This window comes from Podarcis vaucheri, assembly GCF_965113315.1.
Source record: "Podarcis vaucheri genome assembly, chromosome: 12".
NCBI lineage: Eukaryota > Metazoa > Chordata > Lepidosauria > Squamata > Lacertidae > Podarcis > Podarcis vaucheri.
The window spans coordinates 25,793,372-25,817,890 of NC_138750.1; the positions used below are offsets into that span (position 1 = coordinate 25,793,372).

Consider the following 24,519-nt stretch of genomic DNA (forward strand, 5'->3'; position numbering starts at 1 on the left):
TATTCATGGCGGGTGATATACTTTCAAGTAACTAGTGTTTTTCCCATTCCTTTTTGTCACCAGTTTTTGCAATGGGTTGCGGACTGAACAAGTTGGAAAACCATGATGAAAAGCGGCCTGGTAACATCTATTCAACTTTGAAGAGGCCTCAAGTAGAAACCAAAATAGATATTTTCTATGAATATCACTTCCTGGAATTTACAACTTTAAGTGATGGTAAGCCTATTCTTTATTTTTAGATTTTAAAAACATCCTATCAAGGATAGTTATCATGGTTCATGTTGATAAGGAATATGGATAAATAAGCAGAGAAAATTTAACATATAACTTTTGTCTCTTTATTTGACATAGTATCATGCTCTGCCTTATGATGCTTTTCCAATTGTAAAATAGTTTTGATATTTATTCCTGTTTTGTATAAAATAATGTAAAATATCAGTCATCATATGTGCCCCAGGGACTGAAGTTGGAGGTTTCTAGTGTATGCTTAACAGGGAGCTAGCTATCATTTTTTGACTAACTAAGTAGGATACCATATAGGTGCTTGCACTTCCTTAAAGTGTGAACATTTGTTTGGACTCCAGTACACAATATACAGCTACTAATCAACTTTTCATTGAAGAAATGGGAAAGGGATGTGCAAGCCAACATGCTATTTCTGACCCGAAATTCATCTCTGCATACTCGGTGCATTATGTAAATCAATGAGCATTCTCTTGAAACACAATATATAAAATAATAGTTAAAAACAAACAATGGAAGACATCAAAAACCTTGCTTGCATAGAGGCAGCATTAAAATGGCTTACACTATGGACTTAAAACATAGTTAAAGAGCCTGTGTGAGTATAAAGATATTCACTTGGTGCTGAGAAGATCATTCAGAAAACACCAGCCAAGCCTCTTTGGAGAGGTTGTCCATGTGTGGTGTCACTGCATCCTTCTCTACATCTCATCAGAATTTATAGGAGTTAGCTAGACCAGTGTTTTTCAACCACTGTTGTGCCATGAGATGTTGCCTGGTGTGCCGTGGGAGAAATTGAAAAATTCGAAAGATATTTTTTTTAAAAAAAAAAAGTCAAATTTTCGCCCACTAGGCGGGCGCTGGACTGTGTCCACCCTATTTCCCATCCATCCTGGGTGGGGATCAGATTGGATGGGATCGGATGAGAGCGGACAGGCGGTCCGCTCTCATCCGATTCCCCATAGAGAGCAGCAGGGCTCTGACATCTCCCTCTCCGCACACAGTGGTGGTGTGCCTCGTGATTTTTTTCATGAAACAAGTGTGCCTTTGCCCAAAAAAGGTTGAAAAACACTGAGCTAGACATTTATCTGTGTGTGTGTGTGTGTGTGTGTGCGCGCGCGTGCGCGCGCATGTGTGTGTGAGAAAGATGAGGTTGTTAAAGGTACACATCATATCTAGATTGCCCCTTAGCTTGTCATTCACTCAGTTCTTCTACAGTTTGACCTAGATCATAAGTGGGCAGCTGAATCTATCCCATGGGCTTGTTTCCATCTGGTGACACCCACCTGTCATTCAATGAATGTCATAGGACCAGGATGAACTGTATACATTTTCTGAGGCATTTTGTGAAGACCAGCATTAGGAGCCAGGAATAAGCATGGAGTCAGTCTGGTTCTCTGTATTGGTACCTGTTGCTTTTACCATAAATAGCCTTAACCATCATTCATAGGTTGTGGCACCCACATGAAACAAATGAGAATGTCCTATTGTTCCCCTTTGCTTCCATAGGCTGACTTGCTATATTGCTTTTTAAATTACATTTGACTAACTATAGTATGAGATTATCAAGAGATAACATATCAATACATTCACCTTTCCTGTAAATCAAACTTTGGCTCTGTTATATAATCATCTGCAGCTATTTCTAACTAAACTTTGACTAGTACTGTTCTTAAAATTAAATCTAATGCAAGTCTGTGCATGCTACACTGCTCCTGGCCCATTCAGCACTATTTCCTCTTCCTCACTTCTTTTTCAAAACATGTGCAGTGTTAAAAATAACTTGTTAACAAATGAGGTGGTCACATTTACTGGTTGAGCATATAGTCAAGTGGAAAAAATCTTGGTTTGCATTAAAACAGTTTAGATTTATGACTTTTCTAGTCGTAATTCTATTAAAAACAAACTTAACAACAAATGCACTTTACTTAATTCTAGCATTAAACTTTCATTTGTTTTTTTTGCTTGGATAAGAGGGGAATTGTTCTGGCGGTATCTGTTATAAAGTTAGTGGGTATGGTTAAATTATATACAGCAAAAGAAATAAGGACATATCAGTGATGTATGGCAGATAAGTACTTTGGAGATAAAAAAAATCCCTGTTTTATCCAGTTTCAAGGTAGTGCTTAATGCTACTTAAAATTCAACCAATTTCTGCTTAAATCTGTTGAATTATATTGGGTTTATTCCATCGTCCAAAGCTGACAAAGCTGAAATATAATAATCTATAGATAGTTTTTATACATCTGTAAGTAGAATGGCAGGGTGGTGTGTGTAGAAAGGGTTGTAATGTAATCCAGATGCTGGGAGTTGCAGAGAAAGCAACAGAGTAGGTTGGATTCAAAACAGGAATAAAACGGGGGCTTGACTCCTAGTCTAAAGTGCTTTCTGTCATCTTTAGACTACAAATGTGCAAAACTTACTTTGGGTTAATTTTTTTAAAAGTTTAACTCCTTATAAAACCAACTAAGGCTTCAGTCCTAACACCAATTACCTGGGAATAAGCCTCATGGAATTCAGTAGAGCTCACTTCTGAGTAGACATGATTAGGATTGTGCTGTAAGAAAAAGGTTTCTTTTGACTAATTCAAGTAAATTTTAACATATCGACATATATTGACAGCCCCCCCAAAGAAGAAAAGATGGTCAAAATCAGAAGAATATGAAGGAACTGAATCCAAAATGGGCTGTGAAAAAGAGTTTACATAATTGCTCCCGCTGATGCTATATACACAAGAGGAAGAGGAATATTTTATTAAAAGTCTTGGCTTCAGTTGGTAGAAATGTTTACAGCCAACTGTTTTCGTGGGACTGAGGCAACAGTAGGTTACACCCAAGCTGCTAAAAGCTTCCCAGCTGGTCTTCAGCTTTTCCTGTAGATATTATTGGATTTGTAGAAATGGCCCTCAGTGCTTCAGAGGTGGCATTAACATTCTTTGCTTGCTTGAGGAAAAAAATTCTTGCTCGCTTTTTTTTTGGGGGGGGAGTTGCTTCACACCTGACAGTCTTCAGAGATTCTCAAACAAACTTCCACACACAATCTGAACTCTCCAGGAGAACTATTCAGGAGTCTTGCCAATTATCCTCGTTTCAAAAATTCAAGTTCTTGGCTTCTCCTGTGGCTAGTGTTTCAGGGAAACTAACCTGGCAGCTGTTTATTTAGCCTTGAATGTATGTAGCATCTTAGAGCTTGTAGAGTCCAGTCGTTAAGATGGTTGTTTCACAGTAGACTTGCTCCATGGAGTGGCTTGGGAATTTTGCTGGGGGGGGGGGCGAAGCTGAAGTTGAGTTTAAACAGTTAATGACCACATTGATTATAAAAGCGAATGCTTTTTGTTTGCATACTAAATATAGCTATTTGACAACGGCTGAAACTAATGTCTTCAGCACACTGGTTTCCAAATTTCTGGGCTGGTTCATAGTTTACATGGCTTGTGTATTTGCCGTATGTACAGTGCAAACTTTCTAACGGTGAAGCAAAAGACTTAAAAAATAAATAAATCTGGCCTTTGCTTCCTAGCATGTATCCTTACATGTTCATCAGCTTTACCCATGCTGGTGCCCTCCGGATGTTGTGGAACTACATTCTCAGAATCTTTCACCATTGGCTGTGCTGACTGGGGCTGGTGGGAACTAGTTCTGCAGAACTAGCACTTTGTATAAAAGTGTCAATGCCTCTTGTAAGGAATTAATCTTCCAGTGTGGCAGCGTCTACAGTCTGTAACTCCTTGCCCATGGACACAAGGCAGGCTTATTTACTGTATTGGTTTTGCCACCTACACCCCCCACCCTTTAACCCTTACCCAAACATACAAGGTTGACACACATTTTAAACAAATGATTAAGATCCAAGCTGCTGGTGTTGTAGCTCACAAACCTTTCATCTCAGTAGTAGCCAACAGGAATTACAGCAACCTTGGAGCTAATAGGAATTGCAGTATGGCAGGGGTCAGCAAACTTTTTCAGCAGGGGGCCGGTCCACTGTCCCTCAGACCTTGTGGGGGACCAGACTATTTTTTTTGGGGGGATGAACCAATTCCTCTGCCCCACAAATAACCCAGAGATGCATTTTAAATAAAAGAACGCATTGTACTCATGTAAAAACACGCTGATTCCCGGACTGTCTGTAGGCAGGATTTAGAAGGCGATTGGGCCAGATCTGGCCCCTGGGCCTTAGTTTGCCTACCCATGCAGGGCTCTGCTGCAAAGTTTAACGGTTTCAAGGATTCAGCACAGCTATAGTTTAGCTCCTGCCTGGAAACCTATGTCCCCACTGTGAAAGGGCGTGTGGATCCAGAGTTGGCCTCCACAGTCATTTACGGACTCACTGTTAAGACCGTGTTTGTGGAAAACAATCTTATTCAGCTACCAGTGATTGCCAAAGAAGTTTAGCTCTTATAACAAGATCTGTAACAAGATCTTACAGTAATCAAGCATCTTCAAATCTTCACAAAGGATTTCCAAATCCAGTCTCCTTTTTTGCATCCTGTGCACCTAGTAGTACTTGTGCTCAGGGTGATCCAGCACCCAGGCTACTGCTGGTGACTGAGGTGGGAGTAAGATGTGCCTGAAGTACCAATTTGTTCCTTAACTTAGTGCAGTAGTTATCATTTAAGTTGTGTTGCAGCTCCACTCAACATGCAAATAGGGTTCCTTCAAAGTGATGAATCTTGGGATTCTTACAATAATAGTGTTCTACTAGCCTCCTCCAGCTGGTGACTTATTATTTCTCTCAGTTTTACATGTGTGCTTTTAAACATATCCAGCATGCCTTAACATGTGCTAAAACACACAATTTGTGTTGCTCAGGGATTACCGTTTTCCTGCAAATAATTTTGATGCACTACATTAAGAAGATGGTTCGTGTTCTGCTTCAGCTTTGGGTTTACCTACTTATTGCCTGATTTATTTCTCTTACTTTCTACCACTAGGAATTAGGAGTAGTGGGGTTCCATATCTCCTAAAATGCTGATTTGGCAGATGATAATTGATTAGATTCTTTATTTTTCCAGTGTTGGAAGTTACCTAATTTCCTTGTTCTACTCTGAAAGCAGATGTGAACATAAAGAAAATAAGCATTTCTAAGATTTAGTTCCTTGCATTCAGTGTTTCATCTAACCTGTTTGTCTCAACCCTTCCTGAATCCATTGTGCCTGCAGTGGATAATAGGGGCGGAGTGACAGAGCGAACTTACTGAGCTTGGGTGAAAATAATCCACAGTTTTACCAAATGCCATTCCTTTAGAGTGTAGGTCGTTCTCAGCTGGATATACCCACAGGAGGAAGAATGGTGCAATACAGGGTGATGTAGGTCAACTCTGCCGCTCCTACCAAAGAACTGTGGATGTGGCTATTATGCATCCTAGTCGCAGGGCAAGTTTTGTAAGATAATTCCCCCAGGAGTTTATGATGTGATCCTATAGTTTGCTGTCTCTTGCATTGGGCAGGGACTGTACCAGGTATGACAGCCTATACAGAGCAAAAACCAAAATAATTTCTATGAAGGCAACACTCTAGTACCGTTTCCCTCCAGCAGCTCATTTGGACCACAACAATACTTTAGCAAGAAACATCCATACAGCAGCTGGTGAAAAAGCATGTAGTTGCCTCTGAAACCTTCTCCAGTGCTGGTTTCTTTTTGTAATTTAGGGAGTGGAAAGATCTGTTCTTCCCAGTTTGTCTCTCACTATGTCCTTGCCCCCAACACAGTGAAAGCTGCTTCTGCATGCTGCTTTATGTGTTTTCTTCATTTTTGTTATTAGCGTTGGAGTGCAACGCAGGGGTGTAGGGGGGGGCGTGGCCCCGGGTGCATTTTTGAGAGGATGCACAACCAGCCCCCACCCAACAGGCTCCCTCATTGGAGCCTGGCTCTGGTGTGCAAGGGAGCTGCCACGCCTCCCCTGCGCTGGTCTGCATGCACGAAGGAGCAGCCAGCTCCCTTGTGCCCAGCCGCAGCTCTGATCCGGGAGGCAGAGTGAAGGAGGAGAGTCACGGCAATTTCTGTCCCTCTTCTCAGCTGGGCAGTGCTGTGCGAGGATGCTGCTAAGGCGTGCCCTGCATGCGTGACCTAGGTGGCAGGAATGTACACTCCACCGCTGGTGCAACCACTGTTGGAGGAAGGGGTGTGTGGTGGGTGTGGTCTGCCCTGGGTGTCATCCCTGAGGAGGGGTGACATCGCCACCCCACCCCCCTGGGACACTCATCCTGCCCCTGCGGGCAGCTAGCTCTGCCCCCGGGTGCACAGCATGTGCACTGCTCTGGGTGCCAGAGCACCTAGCTCCGCCTCTGGGTGCAACTCCAGCCATCTCTGACTATTGGCCATGCTGGCTAGAGTTAGTGGATTTTGGAATCCAAGAACATCTGGAAGGTGCCACGTTAGCTATCTCTGATTTCTGATCAGTTAATAAATCTGCCTTTGGTTTCTTGCCAGAGCATTGTTTTATGTGTGATAGAAGAAGCACATGGCTTTGAGCTAAGACTATTATTTCCACTTAACCATAATGGTTTTGTGGTGCTTCTGACAGCTATCAAATACATTGTGGAATAAACTTTTGTGGTTGGCATGTACACGAGTGTATAAATCCTATTTACACATGCATATGCACCAGTAAAAAGAGAATGTGTTTCGCAAGAAACCTGAGGTGTCACATTCCTGTGCACAGCAGAAATGGTGTAATGGCAAGTCACATCAAGTACATTGTGGTTCCCATTTTACTGATAGCTGAGAGTAAGGCATAGCAGTTTTTTATTTCTCAACTATTTTTTATTAATACAATTTTTGATGACTACAGTTGAAGTAACATGCCAATAAAAATAAAACGAATCAAGTCCAATTCATGAAAGGAAACATTTTGACTATATAATTTATTAATACAAATATACTGAACTGCCAGCTATGATGTATAAGTCTGAAGAAAAGCTGACCAAATGCTATTGTATTGTTCTTTGTTCACATTGATGCATTGCCAGCTTGGACGTGCACAGGGAGTACTGATCATTAATCCATTGTTGTATGGGAAGTGATCTCTACTTCCAGTGTTGAAGCACCATGTGTTTGGCAGATCCTAGTGCATGCATGACCTGTATTTCATGAGGCACAGCAGTTTAACTCAGGTTAGTTACAGTTGAACAATTACCTGGATACTGGTTGCTCGGCCCCAGTAATTTGTCCAGAAGAGCACACACGTTTCTGTATTGCTGTAGAGGCGTATAAATAATTTGGACATTTGCTTTGTTTTTTAAAACTACATTAGGTGAATTTTCAAATCAAGATACAGACATAATGGCCAATATGTTCATTTTAATGGACCATGTTGTAATACTTGGAATTTAGGAACACCCACGCAACTGTTGCATGATAGACAGATGGTTAAAATCTTTTACACCAAGTGGTGACAGCTTCCCTACTGAGAGAAGATGGGGAATCTTGTCTTTTTGACTAAGATTTAATGTAAACCACCAAGTGCTGAGGAAATTATTTTCATGGAAGAAGAAAAAAAAACCTTTAGTGACTGTCAGTTACAGATTTGCCAGGAAAAAAATGTAATTGCTTTTGATTGGCTGAGCAATACAGCTTTTCTTCAGTCGGGTGTTCTGTACTTGGCTCATTTGCTAATTCTTATAGGCTGCATGGTTTTAAGAAATAATATTCAGCAAATAGGGATGGGATTGTCAAGTAAGTATGCGTATGCAAGAGGAACTCTCCACCCTATCTCTTCCCCAGCAGCTCTCTGTCCACTCTGAAAAACCTTTCCAGAGGGCAAGAAGACCCTTAGTAAAGACTTGGGTTATAGGGTAGGGAGCTTCGGTGAGAAAGGAGAGTCAGGAAAAATTGGATGGAAGAGGTAGCTGGTTAAGCAGGCATTTCCCTGTACAGTCATACCTTGGATCCTGAATGCCTTGGCTCCCAAACGATTGAAACCCGGAAGTGAGTGTTCTGGTTTTCGAACACCGAACATCTGGTGCAGCTTCCGCAGCTTCTGACTGGCTGTAGGAGGTTCCTGCAGCCAATCAGAAGGCACGCTTTGGTTTCCGAATGTTTTGGAAGTCAGACTTCCGGAACGGCTTCCAAGGTACAACTGTACATTGTCCCTCTTTTTCTTCACCTTTTGTTTCTATTTCTATTGTCAGTCTTTGGGGTTGTCCCCAAATTTACTTATACTTACCCTGTCCAATTCACTTTGGTTTGAACATCATGAAATTAATTTCTCATTTTACTTTGCCTTACATCACTAGATGTCTTGTCTGGTTTACAACACTGATCTGCAGTTCTTGAAGTCGTTTTTCCCTGAACTAATCTGTGTAGTCTACTATCAGTGACATTCTTATCTACCCCTGTCCATATCATCTTGGCAGACCAGATGTTTTGCTTTGGTTGTAGAAGGAGGAACACAGGGTGTGAGATATGCCTAAGGCACAAAAACAGGAGTACATGAAGAGGATGTGACAAAGATTTACTTGCCCAAAGACAAAGATGAAGTAGAGGAGGCCAAAAAGAAGGTGTTTTAATATGGTTTGGGCGGTTTAAGCAGTGCTTTTTTCTGTGGGGTGCATACTCCTAAACATTTTGTGAATCTAAGTTTGGCTTCACTGAGGGGCAGTATTTCAATATCGGCAAGAAAATGAGAGTACCCATAAATCATTGTTGTTGTAGTTGTTATATTTTGTGTCCAGCTGCAAATAAAAAAACCCTGCCTGGGCTGGGAGAGTTGTTGGAACAACATCTACAGACATACCTTGGGTTACAGACACTTCGGGTTGCGCGATTTTGGGTTGCGCACCACACCGAACCCAGAAATACCGGGACAGGTTACTTCCGGGTTTCGGCGCATGCACAGAAGCGCCAAATCACAACGCCCACACAGGCGCAGACACAGCGCTGCTGGTTGCGGACACTGCGGTTGCGGACATGCTTCCTGCACGGATCACGTTCGCAACCCGAGCGTCCACTGTATGTTCTTGTTTCTGTGCCATGCCCGCTATCGGATCTCCTGCCTCTGCCAAACCTGGCCACAGACTGCTCTGACTTTGCCTCTCACCCGACCTTTGTTGCGGCCTCTCCTTGCTTGGCCTCTGAGCTTATAATGGACCTGGATACTGCTTTCGTTGCTGCTGGCAAGTCTCCTGTTTATTCAAGGGCCTAGTGAAAACAGGGCACCTGTACTGAGAAGACACAATTATATATATATATTTTGTCAGGGAAGAGAAACTAAAACCTCACTGTCCAGTGTTCATTATCAGTCTCAGCTCTGTCTTCTCACCTTTTTCTCAGTTCAGCTTGGCTCCTCTCTCCACAGCAAAATTCTGTTGCCAGTGCACAGCAAGCAAGATGGTGCAGTTGGCTGCTAGGCCCTGAGAAATAGGCTGCACCTCTCTCTTTGTCGATTATATCCTTGATATAATCCTTGATTATATCCTTTTTTGTTGTTGCCTGATCATCAGGGTGGGTGGTGTGTCAGCACCCCTGGCCAATCTTAGGGGGAGTTTGATCCTCGTTTTCCATTTTCCACATCTCTGGTACAATCTCAAGTAAATGTATTTACAATTTTGAATGCTTTGTGTGTGTAGTTGAGTAGGCTTTCAAAAATGGTAAGGGAGGTAAGGGAAATCAACAGGAACTGTGAAGGGAGAAGCATAAAGTGACAAACTATATTGGAGACTGCAGTTGTTGAGACGATGGTTTAAAAGTAGCCTCAATTATATCATTAGGCCTACTCATGGAGAAGGACTTCATTCATCCAGAGATCATCCCCTTGGAAACAGGCTTCCCTTTTCACAGATACAGTGGTGCCCCGCAAGACAAAAAACTCGCTAGACAAAAGGGTTTTTCGGTTTTGCGTTGCTTCGCTAGACGAATTTCCCTATGGGCTTGCTTCGCAAGACGAAAACGTCTTGCGCTTTTTTTTAAAAGCCGCTTGAATAGGCGCAGTTGCGACGGACCGTGCTTCGCAAGACGAAAAACATCGCAATGCGAAAAGACTCGCGGAACGAATTCTTTTCGTCTTGCGAGGCACCACTGTATATTTGTTCCAGAGGCCAGTTTGAACACAGAATTTTATGAATTGTTTATAAGGATAGTGGGCTGGTTTGTATACAGCTGAACATGCAGCTTTTTCTGAAAAAAAAAGTTTACTAATATCAAGCTGTCTTCCCACTCGGCAACAGTTTCTCTTGCAACTTGTAGCATCTTAGATGATTTAGCCTGGAATCCTTTGCACACTTTATCAGAAATAAGCCCTGTTAGATTCAGTAAGGCTTATTTCTGCACAGACCTGCATAGACCTTCATTCTTGCTTTCTGTACTTAGTGCATTATGCTGAAATCGTGTCTCATTTCTCTCCGAATACATATTTTCCTAAGGATGTCATCACACTGCAGTTCACATGGTTGCGGTTAGGCAGCCCAGCCCAGTGAGCAGAAATTTGGTGAGGTTTAAGGGGGAGGGGGGTAGCTTTTGCGAGTGAAGTGAGCAGGGGTGCAGGCCCTAGTTGTAGCTTTTTTAATGTCTTGTTTCTCTCAACCTCTAGCTCCCTTAATCCCGTACATTTGTTTTCTCAACTGCTATTTTGAGCAAGTAATGCTAGTTGTATAAAGTAAAGGACTTCAACATTGCAATTTGATTAAATTAAACAGTATGAACTCCTCTTTTCCTGCATTATTGCCTAGAGTAGACTGAGTGAAATACAGGCACAACTAAAAAAGGGTCAGCATATCCTTTAGAGTAATTATTGTAGGGGTATTTGCTTTTTTATGAGCCTGATATTGTGCTATGATCAGTGGCGTAGCGTGGGTTCTCAGCACCCGGGGCAAGGCAAGTAATTTGCGCCCCCTAACCCGTGGATTTTAGCACTCGAGTCTCTTCCGCGCCCCCCAGATGTTGCGCCAGGTGCAGCAGGCTCCCCTGCACCCCCCACGCTACGCCACTGCTCCCACCACAAGTCTTCAGGACAGCCATCCGAAGGCTGGCGCGGGGAGAAGGTCTCTCCGCCCCACCGCCAGGCTTCGGAGGAGGTCCGAGGACAGTGGGGTTCCTGCTTCCTCGAGGAGGGCCGGCCAAACGCACCCCCCCAAATTTTGCGCCCGGTGCGGCCGGCACCCCTGGCACCCCCCACGCTACGCCACTGGCTATGATATAGTATTACAATAAGAGCCATATTGTGATTTTATAATGGGCAAAGCATAATTTATGATACCACATTTCTTTAAAATTATAGTTGGCAGCATGCTGGAGCTGTGAGGCTTCGTTATGATAATGCCCTAAATTTGGTCTTTGTAGTACTTTTAAGTTCTTGATAATACAGAGGAAGTAGCTAAAATAAACATCACTGTTTATTTTAAATCATAACTTGCATCTGACACCCGAGCAGTAGCTATTGGAATGAGAAACTGGAGAGTAGCAGAAAGGGATTTTATAGCTGGTAAAGCAACCATGCTGAACCCACCTAAGTCACTAGGGTTGCTGTGGGGGCAGCCAGCTGTTTGAAATATTTGTGCAAAGTTTTTGCGATATATCAATTTTTATTGTTGAAAATGGAAATCATGGATTAATGGGCCGGACTATAAAGAGATCTACTCAACCCAAATAGCAGGTCGATACTTTTTTCTTTTTTTAAGGTGAGGGTTAAAACCAAATATTTGTTTTATTGAGATCATGTCCAGGTATGTGTGCAAGGTTGCACATCTCAGGGGAGGATTTGTCATAAGGGAGAAAAGGCTTGTCAATAAAAGATGGGAGTTTCTTAACAGACACCATGACATTTCTTTCAAAATGCACAACTTTCCCCTTTGGTGTTAGGCAAAGAGGAAGCACACTTTGGTGTTATGCAGAGAGGAAACACAGAATATGACAGGCTGCTCAGTCTGTGTGTGCCAGTGTAAATTTCCCCTGTAACAAAAAAATAAAACTACAGTTGCATGCAACAGGTGGCCAAGGGTCTATAATTAGACCTGTAGCTTGAAGAATATAAAATGATAGGAAAGAATAGATAATCTTTTCAGTTTTCAGGCAGCATCTATAAATCTTTATTACATATTGATGAACTGATCTTTCTACTGAGCAGTAAATGCCTTCATTTTTTTTAATGTGACAACTAATTTTGGTTCTCTAACCATTACTGTCTATTCATAAATAAAGTAATTATCCTTTTGTCTTTTCTAATGGGATATGTTGTCATCTGGCTCTGATAGTGTTTTGTGCTGTATGTGACTGTCTTATTTATTTTATGGAGTGCTCCTAATGAAAGGCAAATAAACTTTAAAAAAATTTAATTCTAAAATATTGTAATTTCTGAGTAATAGGCTAACTTGTAAAGGAACAATTCTTTCAAGTACATGGGCAATTGCTTCTGAAGACTGTGTGGTACCAAATACTTTCTTATCTACTCGCCCACTCACTCCTTTCCTCTGTGCTCACCAAATTTGCTACAACAAAACTGACAGGAAGTGCAAGGAGTGCAGCTTGATAACAAAAAGTCAGACAATTACGAAGTATTTTATTCAGTGAACATGTGGTGAAGAACAATGAAAATAATCTTGCAGAATATGTTTTAATTTTAGTCATTTGATCATTTGAAAAGCTTCATCAAGGCAGTCAACCCAGCTGGCTAAAAAAGAGGCAAGACTACAGAGAAAGACAGATGCTGCTTCTGAGCCGAGCTTTCCAAAATAAATAACACAATACAAAATCCAAAAAATAAAAATAATAAAATTACTCTGACACAGTTCCAAACTTTACACAACAGCGGCTTAACAAGAGACCACTTATTGTGCCATTCTCTTTTCTCTCTTTAGTTTTGAGATCTAGGATGCAAGTAGATGTTAATTTGTTTTGCATTTTAATAAACAGTACAATGGTCGGTGGCAAATTAATTCATACGATTTAGCACCCTTTGTCAGTTCTTGTGTCATGGAACAATTTTTAAGTGAGAGCACTGATGCAGAGCTCAGCCAGCAAAGCGTAACAGCGGCAGGCTTATGCCTATTTATATTTTATTAGCATCTATCTCATCCATTAACTTCCCCAAACTCTATCAACTTAATTTGTAAGCCTCATAGTTTATTCTCTTTCAGATTAACTCCTTTTATCATTTCATTTGGAAATATGTGGCATCTGTAGGACTCCTCACAGCACTGAAATCTTTAATTTTTTATGTATCTTGCAACATATGAAAGCTCACCCCTCAGTTGATATGAAACTCTTTGTGCAACGAATGTTTATGAGAAGCTGGTGAGAAGTTTGTCGCTTAGAACACCTGTCAAACTTCTGCACATTGATCAAGAGCTGTGGCTGAAATCAGACGCTAATGAGAGCATTTCTTCCCCTTTTAAAGCTATTCCTTTTCTCAAGAAAAGCTACATCTGATCTTTAGAAATGTACAGTTGCTGTCTCTAGTACGTTTTCCTTGTATCACTTTGCATGAACTGCTGACAAGGAATGTTCAGTTCACAGCTTTTTCGTGACAATTTATATCCAGTTCTATCTGCAGAGGTGAATATTTGAATGAAATATGGGCAGGTCTTCTCTTTTTCATCCACGTATTCCAAATGTGTATATATAATTATATAATTCTGGGATTACTTTTTTTCTTTTGGTGCTGTTCCATTTGCCATTGTTGCTTCCCTTATACCCGCATCCTTCTAAGTGTAGGTATGTACAGCCTGGTAATTTGAAGGAATTTGATTTTGGTGGTACTTTTTATGGTATTTGCATAGGCCAAGGGCAGAAGCCTTATGGGTCAAGTAGCTGCTCATAGGCCTTGCTTTGCTTGCCAATAGTTCACGTGTAACACTAAACTGTTTGTTTAGAACAGGGATGTTCAACTTCCAAGAGACTGCGATCTACTCCAATTAAAAACAAACTGGCAATGATCTATTCATTGTATTGACCATAGTTGTTGAGCGTTTTGTGGGGAGGAAGACTCAAAGCTTTTTTTTTGGACCTGTTGGACATCCCTGGTTTGGGATAACTATCGTTTGAGTTATGGTAATCCAGCCCAGGAGGCTGATCATGACTTGCTGTCTCATAAACCATGGTTTGTTTTAACTATGTCTTGCAGTGGGTCAGAGTCCAACTGGGTTTGTTCTTAACTGTGAATTGTTTGGTTACCCTGCCCCATTCAAGCTGGAAAACAAACAGCTTTGGAGGAAAAAGCCATGGCTTGTTTACTCATCTGTGAGATGATATCTCACATGGCTAACGGTTTGCTGAACTAACAATGTTTAAAACAAGCCATGGTTTAACATATGTGAGTGCTGCCACAGTATCAAGGAAATTCTATACCAACTTGGATGTGTTTATTTCTGCTTATAATACCTTGGGTGTAGTACTTAATTCGTTCCGGAGGTCCGTTCTTAACCTGAAACTGTTCTTAACCTGGAGCACCACTTTAGCTAATGGGGCCTTCTGCTGCCGCTGCGCCGCTGGAGCACGATTTCTGTTCTCATCCTGAAGCAAAGTTCTTAACCTGAGGTGCTATTTCTGGGTTAGCTGAGTCTGTAACCTGAAGCGTATGTAACCTGAAGCATATGTAACCCGAGGTACCACTGTATGTAGTTGTAAAATAATGCCCTCTACATTATTGGTAAATACACAAGAGTAATAATTACTGAGGTAGGAGATATTCATCTTCTTTCTTGTTCTTTGAGCTCAGTCCTCTCCTGGTCTATCAGAACTTTGCCTTTTTTTCAGATTCTGGCTCAGCTTCTTTTCTGGATTGTTTTTGTTAAGCATCTGCTGGTGACTGCTAAAAGTATTTGTCATAGTTGCTGCATTAGCTGATATTCCATGGTATTTGCTGAAACATATAATAAACTGAAAAAGCAGGCCTGTAAACTGGGCATAGTGCAGTTTAGGGGCTTTGGTTGAGCACTGTTTTGTCCCATGAGAAAAGCCATAAACCATCTTCCTAGCCAGTGTGTGCTCATATTATTTAAATATACTTTAGGGAAATCTCTCTGTCCCCAGTACAACTACTCAACTAGTAAGAAATGAGAACAAAGGCAAGGAGGAAAATAATTTATGTTGAAATTATACACTTGTGTAAGCCAAATCTTATACTGCTGAGATACACATTTTTTCTAATGTCTTTAACTGTCTTACCTAATTATTACATGTTTGGGTAATAAAGTTCCTGAACATTACTAGTGATGACCCTTCTAATACATTCACAAAATGAAGAGGCAAAAATATATGTACTGCCTAATTTGCAGTTCATGCTTTTCAGTACCCTGTTTATTCTCTCTAAAGTTTTAGATATTATAATAAAAGTAAGCACAAGGAATTCATCTTTGTGGAAATTCCAGATTTGTCTTGAATATTTAATACTGATTTGTTTAATGGTGTTATTTATTATGCTCCTTCAAAGCTAAAAGAGAAACTGGGAATGTCACTTAACATAGTATATCAAGGAAAAAAGCATGAAATATTTACTTGTCTTTTTTTCTTCCCTGGATCCTAGTCTCAGTCAATGTCTCTGAGGTTTTGTGTGCCTATAGGTTCTTAAACCTTTCTGTTCTCACTCCCTATCTCTGTTGTTGTTGTTTTTTTAAAAAAGACTACCATGTAGGTTTATTTCATAGTATTCATGTTTAGGACAGCTTCATTCATGCAGCACAGCAGACATAGATTTTAGGTAGATCCAGACTCATTAATTTAGTACGTCAATCAATGTAGTAGTGGTTGTTTCAGGAATTGTTAATGGCTTTATTTTTCAGTGCTCCCTGGACACAATAACTCACAGTAAATGTATCTGTGAGTGAAACTGGGAGACAGGCTGTGCCACACTAGATAAGATTAAAAGTAGATTGCAAGTTTTATTGAGCATACTAAATAGCAATGCTATTTATTATTTAGGAACAATGCTATCCCTGCCTTATTATTCCAGCCTAGAAACTGATCTGATTACTTGTCATGGTTTGATCCTCAACTGACAAAGCAAGTTTTGAAAAGTAGTGCTGATCTTGCAATCAATAGGTGTCAACAATATATGCCTGAAAAAAGAGGGTGAGTTCTTTATGGCCTAGTTTGTACAAAATACCAAGTCATTGTTTATTTAGCAAACCATGAGTTAACCCACAGATAGTCATACCAACCATGGCTTATTCCTCCATATATTTCCCACTTGGCTCATGCCTGTAGTTTGGTAAGCATCTGATCTGGTCAAAGAAACCTGTGGCTAAGGAGGCATACATGGTTCACATGTAACACCAAGACATAGTTAAACCAAGGTTGTAAGCCAGCAACTAGCCATAACTTCATACAGTGGTACCTCGGGTTAAGTACTTACCGTAATTCGTTTCGGAGGTCCGTCCTTAACCTGAAACTGTTCTTAACCTGAAGCACCACTTTAGATAATGGGGTCTCCTGCTGCTGCCGTGCTGCCAGAGCACGATTTCTGTTCTTATCCTGAAGCAAAGTTCTTAACCTGAAGCACTATTTCTGGGTTAGCGGAGTCTGTAACCTGAAGCATATGTAACCTGAGGTACCACTGTATTGTGATTTATTGACAGGAAGCAAACTATAATTAAGCTGCTGGGCTGGGTTCACACATAACACTAAACCATAGTTTAAAAAAACACAATAGTTTAAGGTTATGTGTGAATCAGGCTGTATATGGAGGGGTTGTTGTTGTTGTTTAGTCATTTAGTCGTGTCCGACTCTTTGTGACCCCATGGACCAGAGCACACCAGGCACTTCTGTCTTCCACTGCCTCCTGCAGTATGGTCAAACTCATGCTGGTAGCTTCAAGAACACTATCCAACCATCTCGTCCTCTGTCGTCCCCTTCTCCTTGTGCCCTCCATCTTTCCCAACATCAGGGTCTTTTCCAGGGAGTCTTCTCTTCTCATGAGGTGGCCAAAGTATTGGAGCCGCAGCTTCATGATCTGTCCTTCCAGTGAGCACTCAGGGCTGATTTCCTTAAGAATGGAGAGGTTTGATCTTCTTGCAGTCCATTTATGGTTATGTGTGAATCAGGCTGTATATGGAGGGGTAGGTGGTGGTAACTGTAAACATAAGGACTGTTCATTTTGGATCATGATACTTAGGACTGGGGCTTAGTCTGAGGAGGCTGATATGCTCTTCAGCATGATAGCCTTTTAGAATATTGCTTATTTTGCTGTGATGCCATTTCGAATACATTTATCTGTATCCCAGGAAGGCATAGAGTAATGAGTATGATAAAGTTCATTTAGTTACTCATTGTCGATAGTTTTCCAGTTTGCAAGTAACCCTAAGTCAAACCATGACTTAGTTTGAACAAGTAAATGGACAGGCCCCTAGAGAGAGACGATAATTGCTGCATTGTTCCTCCCTGGCTGCTTTCTTGATGTACTGTGCTATAGTATGTTGTCTGAATCTGGGCTTGTGGTTTAGTTCTCTCCAAACAAACCATGACCTGTAACCAAGGTTTGTCCTGTGGTTTATGGTTTGCCTAGAAGAGTTAAACCACAAGTCCAGGGTTAGATGACATGCTAAGCTAAACCATGGCTTAACTCGGCATAGCACAATGACTGGGGAGAAGTTCAGTGGGCACAGTCTTCTTTTCTGGAGCCCACACATTTGTGCTAAGCCATGGTTTGACTTAGTGTGCTGTGTGACCTTGGGCAGTGAATTTGGAATCCTGCCTGCATATAATTCATTTTTTGTTTAGGGACTAGTTAGAACTAGTTGCTGGGGGTATTCAGATTACAAGGGGAAAGTTTCACATACATGGTTTTATACCCTTGCTCTGTTATTTATCAATACAGAATATTTGCTAGTGTTTGAGGGCAATCAGGAGAGGAGCATTGCCTCTTTTATGTCTTGAGCGATACATATGAAATTTTAGGGATATGACAGAGTAAGGCTGTCCCATATTTGTGTGAACACTGACAGCTGGTTGTGTTTCCTGCAGATGTTCCCAAACTCTGACCATTTTTAGTAATCCAGCATAGCTAGGTACATAGAAAACGATATTATTTAGAAACTTCCAGTTACCTCTTCTCCCTCTGACCCCAAGGTTATATTTCTACATCTTCAGGATGAAAAGACAAGTTTCTCAGAGTGTGAACCATTGTGGTGTTGTGTGTAGAGTTTGGGACCTGGATGTGCAAAATTGCCTTGGCTTTCGAATAGAGCCTTCCAACTATACCCCTTTACTGCGGTACCCTGTGATCACACCTGTTTTTGAGGTGGGTGTGATGCACCACTTTACCCCCACCTGATATTAGGCTAAAAGGATTCCACCTAGTCCAGTGATGCCTCCCTGGGCCTGGAGCCTGCTGCCACGGGCCACAACAACCATCCTCCCCAGGACTGGGTAAGCGGCCATTTACTGGAGAAGAGTTTGAATCCAAGCCAAAACCTAAAACAGATGGTTGAATTGTCCTGGACTGAAGCAAAGTGTATGTTGGCCATGTGCTTCCACAGAGTCCAGTACTGGTCAGACCCTCCTTCACCAGCCCAGGGTTATGAAAAGGGCATGAAATGACTGTAACTGACAAGAGACTCTCTTCTGCCTTGCTTGACTCACCCGTCCTTTTGGTTGGCTGTGCACAGACTGCCCAGGTTCAGAAACAGGGTTTAATTATTTTACTCCTAGAAGACTAGACATGGGGCAGCTGAGATGGGACAATACCTGTGATTCTGTGATACAGCCCATGTATCCTTAATGCAGTGTTTAGGCCTAGCAGTTATGGCTAACACTTCTATTGACTTTGGGTAATCAATGGTGCCAACAGTTGGGTGTATCATCAGAGAGAAAACCTACCTTCTGCTGATTGTGCCTATCTATAGTTCTCTGTTTCAGAGCCGAAACCCCCTAACTGTCAGAAGCAGGGTTGTGTGGTGTGTTGTTTTTTTTTTTTTTTTGGGGGGGGGTGTTAAATAGGAAGAACAGGCCTGTGAAAATTGGGTGCCACACCTTGCATGAACAGAATGCTTTCCACTAAGACAAAGACACAATTGAATAAAATCCTGAGCAGAGTGCTAAGAAGGGAAGAAAGGTTGTTGTTTTTAAAAGAATAAAAACAAAACAAAAAAGCAATTAAAGTTTTCAACACCTACCTCCAAATTTGTTTTGTATGCTTTGCACAGGGTCAGTCTGTTTTGACAGGCAGCTTGGTTACTTATATCTTACAGCACATGCATTCCATAACTTAGTGGATTTTGTTATGAATTTTACTTCATTTGTATGCTGTGACAGAACTGTGAGTTGTATTATTCTTCAGTATATGCATTTCTTCAGTTTCCCCCTCTCTATTTAAAGAAATAATGATGTTGTGTCCTGTGCTCCTCAATCAGAAGCTCCATTGTATATTCTTGGAATATGGTTTTTGCAGGTTAAGAGAAACTGTGGCAGGAGTATAGGGCAGCAGCTACCTATCCTATTATTATTTAAATTATGCCTCTTATTATTAGTTCTGAATATGTATTAGTTTTTATTATAACTTCTTCTTTTATTATTCAGAAAGAGAGAGCCATACATTCTTATGGGAAATGCAGGAGAGAAAAAAATAATTTTTAAAGAGCCTACTGTCTTTCATACAGACTGTATTCCTCAGGGTTTTACATAGAAGAAGAGCTTGCTTCAAGAACCTTCATACCTTTCGTAAGCTCTTATTCTTGTTGATGTTGAATAGTAGCTAGGTACACTGAAACTCCCTCAAGATCACGATCTGTAGCAGTACGAGTAGGAAGGAAATTAAAGAGGCAAACACTGAGAAATGGAATCAACATGGTGACGGATTGTGTGTGTGTGTGTGAATGCAGACTGGAGTATTTGATGAATCACCTTTAGATTGGAAGCTCTTCTGGCCTCTGGACTCTCGGGGACTGTTTTGTTGTTTACACAGAAATCCAGAATTTGGCTTTGCCCATTGTACACTGCATTTGCCCAAATAATAATTGCATTGTAATCTGAAATACAAACACTGTTAACGAATATGAGGGGAATTTAGTATTTAAAACCTTTGTTTTACTAAAACTTTGCAGCTGTAGCTTTTGCTGCTTTAGGTGTCTTCTTAGTTTATGAGTAACATTTACTTAAGTTGGTAGGGTGATTAAAACAACTTTGTTTAAGAAATCTGGAGATGCAAAGATTATAGCTTTAAAGGTCAGCCAAGATGAAGGGCAGGTTAGAAATGCACCAAATGAAATGTAATTTAAGCATTTAGGTATCCTGGCTGATAGCTGTTGGAGATGTGAAATTCATCTACTTTGGCCACAGTCCTTAGCCATTGCACCTTTTGGGAGGAAGGTTTAAACTATAGTAAATTTATTTGTGGAGAAGGCCTTGGATATTGGAGATGTGAATCAAGTAATTGGTCACATACTGGTTAAGCAGGGTGGAAGAACAGGGGAGATGGTTTTATAGCAGTGTGTTCACAGCTAAAAGAATACTGTAATTCTGCAGAATTGTGGATCCCAGGTGTTGCCTAATATTAAAGGTTGGATGTATGGACCTCCTGTAACAGGAAGTGTATGAAATGGCCCTTTTTAATAAAATACAAAAAATGAAACTTTTGAAAGATGTGGTGTGGATTTTTAGAATTGTTTGCGGAATAACATCTAGAGCCATAAATTAGGGGAACAGTATTTTCTTTTTTTCTTTTGTGCTTAGCATTACTGCTACTAATAGCTGACTTATTCTTATTGCTGTTAGAGTTGACATTAATATATACCATAAACAAAACAAATGCACCCAACAGGTATGTATTTAGCTACTTTGCAGAAGTGCCTTTTTGTTACTAAAGAGAATGTAGACATTTAAAAACTCAACATAATGCTTACATAATATAATTCAGGTTTATTTATCAGTCTCTCTCTTTTTGGTTCCAGCTGAGCTACTGGGATCATCAGCAATCAGGCTCTCTTCCTTGCGTGATCTTCCTGCTCAGCTGCAAGAATTGTACCAGCAGGGTTTCATCTTGGCTGCTGTCCATCCCTTTGTGCAGCCAACTAATGAGAATGAGAGGACTCCCCAGGAACAAATCTTCAGGGCTGTACTGATCAAGAAAACAGAAAGGTAAAGCTCAAGATAGTGAGCAGGGAATAAAAATAGACAATGAGATTTCCTGCTGAGATTTGACCTAGATCAGGAAATAATAGCCGTGTCATGTTAATATTTGCTGTGCAAGCCTTTGGTATTTTCATAGGCTTAGCATGTTTTGCGTGTTTTATGATCCATCTGCAGCTTGGCAGCAGTGTCTGAGGATAACAAGCTGAAATGTGTTTCATATTTTGGAATACAGTACACTGTCACCAGGAAACAACCAATCCTGGGCAGAAGTTTGAGAGGCTGGCCTGTTCTTTTCTTCTTTTAGTGTAATAATTTTATTTTGTTAACATGCATCTAGAAAAACCATTTGGTTTCGATAATCACTTTTCCATTGTCTGTATAGCTGGTGGTATTATATAGGCAGTGCTATTTAAAAAGAAGTTGAAAATTTGCAATTATATTAGAATTCAACCCCCACTACACCTATAAAATAATTTTCTTGCTAAATATAGACACCTCACATCAAAAGAATTTTTTTGTTTTGCTTTGATTTCATTTCAGTGCAGATAAGCAGCGCATGTTAATGCAACCTATGTTCAAAGGAGATTAAGAGTGAGACAGAACTTTAAAAAAAGCCCTTGTGAGTTGGTTAAACTTCAGACCTTGAGGACATGAGATAACTCAGTTTTTGTGAAGTTGATCAGCAGAAGAATTGTTCACCGTGTAAATGTGATTTGTAAAAAAAGTCAAAATGGCTAGTGTCATTAGATGATATTTGTGGTTGCTCGTCCCTTAAGTCAATTGGCTATAGGCGGAGGATGCAGAGAAGTCAGTCTTGCATTTCACATTGATTGAAATGCAGCCCTTCTATTTTCATTACAGGGAGGCAAATGTCAGTGACCCCTCCTTGCTGCAGACCACACACCAGCTGCCCCCTAGACCAAACCACCATCCATATGGGTGTAGTGTAAGCTTTCTCCTCTGCAGCTTAGCCTTCCAAGGGTTAAAGATAAGCTGACTCAGTTCCTAGAGAGGAGAGGAAATTAATGTGGGAAGGAGAAATCATTTTACAAAGGAAATACTATTTTCTCCCCCTCGCAACCCCCAAAGTCTTTCCCATGGCCTTGTATCACCATTGAAATCAAAAAGCCTTTTCCTTTCTGGCTGGAGTGAAGTGACTCCTGTCACTCCAAAGCTCTGCATGGTGACCTCTTCTTGGATCTGGTGAGCTCCCACACCCAGTCTTCATGCATTTGGGTGAAGGGGAGTCTCAGGGCTGCAGGAAGGAGGGTGCATAGGAAGATCTGCAAGGCAGGAAAGCGAGGAGAGGACTAGGAGACCTGGAGGGGTGGGGGGAAGAGATGCCCAGAGTCCAATGGAAGCACAACTGATTGGGAGGGTGTGGGGGCCTAAGAAGAGCAGGTGAGACCCTACCTCCATTTCATCCCCTAGAATAGGAATACCCCACAACAACACCCACATCAGGGAGTGAAGCTTCTGCCTTTCCTCTACCTGTGCTGTTTCCAGGTGGAGCAAGGAAAGGTCACTTTGTTTAACACTAAATAATTTAATGTGTAAAGAAAGAAAGAATATTTTTTCTATAAGAAACCTAGGTTTTCTGTATATGTGCATAATGTCATGCTTCCCAGTAGATTCAAGTCTCTCATCGGTGCAGGCAGGTTTATAGTCCAAACACAACAACAGCCCTAGAACGAAACAAGGTCAAGCACATAGAATCAGTCTAGATCCATCCACGACCCAGAATCAAGCTCAGAAATGGGGCTTTTCTCCTCCATAGAACAATGAGAGAAAACCAGCCTCTAGTCTGTAATGGGCAGATAATGCATACCCTCTCGCCCTGCTTCTAATGCAGTCACCGGGAAGAAATTTACAGTTGCTGGTAGTGACTCCTTTTGTGAAATTAGCCGTAAGAATGGGGAGACAAAATGAACGTTGGCTCTGAAGGTGTTCCATTTTCAGTGTTCTTTCACCAGTGTAGCTGCTGCTTCTCCCACTATTGTTTCCACACCAGTAACAGAATATTTAAGCCCATGTGGGTTGTTCCAACACAGCTAGTAAAAAAATTTAAAATAAAAAATGCAGTATAAGCACGGATAATTGGGAAACACTGGCCTGCGAGTGCTCCAATTGGAAAATAGCCTCTACCAAAGGCATCATGGACTTTGAAGAAGCACAAACTCAGGACGAAAGGGAGAATTGAGCTAAGAGGAAGGCACATTTGGCCAGTGGTGGAGCTTCATGCTCTGGCATCAGGGGGTGAAGAGCAGGCAGGGCCGGGGCTGGCGCGCGTCCCGGGGGTGTGGCGTGCAGCCCACAGGGGCGTGGCGTGCGTCCTGGGGGCGTGGCGCCCAGCGCAGGTGGGGGAAACAGCCGCAATGGCACCCCACCCAGATCATGCTGCTGGGGGCAGTGCGCTCCCCCCGCACCCCTCTACCTCCACCAATGCATTTGGCAAATCCTCACCGTGATCAACTTCCACCCGGAAACCTATGTCCCCACTGTGGAAGGACGTGTGGATCCAGAATTGGCCTCCACAGTCACTTATGAATACATCGCTAATACCATATTCATGGAAGACAATCTTACTCGGCTACGAGTGATCGCCAAAGAAGAAAGAAGGAGTAAAGGTGCAGGGTATGCTCAGGCTACTGAGGTGCATAGCTTGCCTGGCTAACCCTGTTTCCACAGTAACCCACATAGGTAGAAGTTATCAATGTGTTATCAATGTGAGAGTAAGCACAAGAGACAGTGGTGGTCTAATAAAAATCTCAGATGCTGCAGTTTTCTATTAAGAAACAAAGAAGAGGTAGTTGTAGCAACCTGGTTCCAATATGAATTATTATGCCAAAAATGTAAAGAGGCTACCATCTTAAAAGAGAGGGGAATAGAATAAACTAAGGTGGGCAATACTTTGACACTAGAGGCTATGTAGTTTGACAGCTGTTACCTTTTTGGTTATGTGCAATATAAAACATGTAGCTATGGTGGGTAAACTGCCTGTGTTAATAAGAAGCTTGATAAACAAAAGAGAGCACATGCAATTTTAGTCTTTAAGCAGAGCATTTTATCACAAATCGGATTGCTTGTAGCCAAACAGCTAGGTAGAAATAAAATGTCTAATTTTGACATTTTGCTGAAGAGGCTGCAGCTAGTGCTAATTTTCATCTGGCATATGCAAAAACCTTAAGATTACTGGAGGCTCAGTTGTAAGTGCAAATTCATTAGCAGAACTTGCATGCCCTAAGAATTTAGCTAGGACTTCCTGCTATTTTCAGCAGTCCTG

At 41.4% G+C, this 24,519-nt stretch overlaps 1 protein-coding gene across 4 annotated transcripts in view; it reads left to right on the forward strand.

Moving 5' to 3' along the window:
• The window catches only part of RFTN1 (raftlin, lipid raft linker 1), a 106,118-nt gene that overhangs the window by 11,890 nt on the left and 69,709 nt on the right, over positions 1-24,519 (forward strand). For all 4 annotated transcript variants that reach the window (XM_082193421.1, XM_082193420.1, XM_082193423.1 and 1 more), the window contains exons 2-3: positions 64-216; positions 21,056-21,242. In XM_082193421.1, coding sequence (XP_082049547.1) covers positions 72-216; positions 21,056-21,242 — 332 coding nt within the window. In that variant the 5' untranslated portion in view covers positions 64-71. The remainder of the gene's footprint in view (positions 1-63; positions 217-21,055; positions 21,243-24,519) is intronic.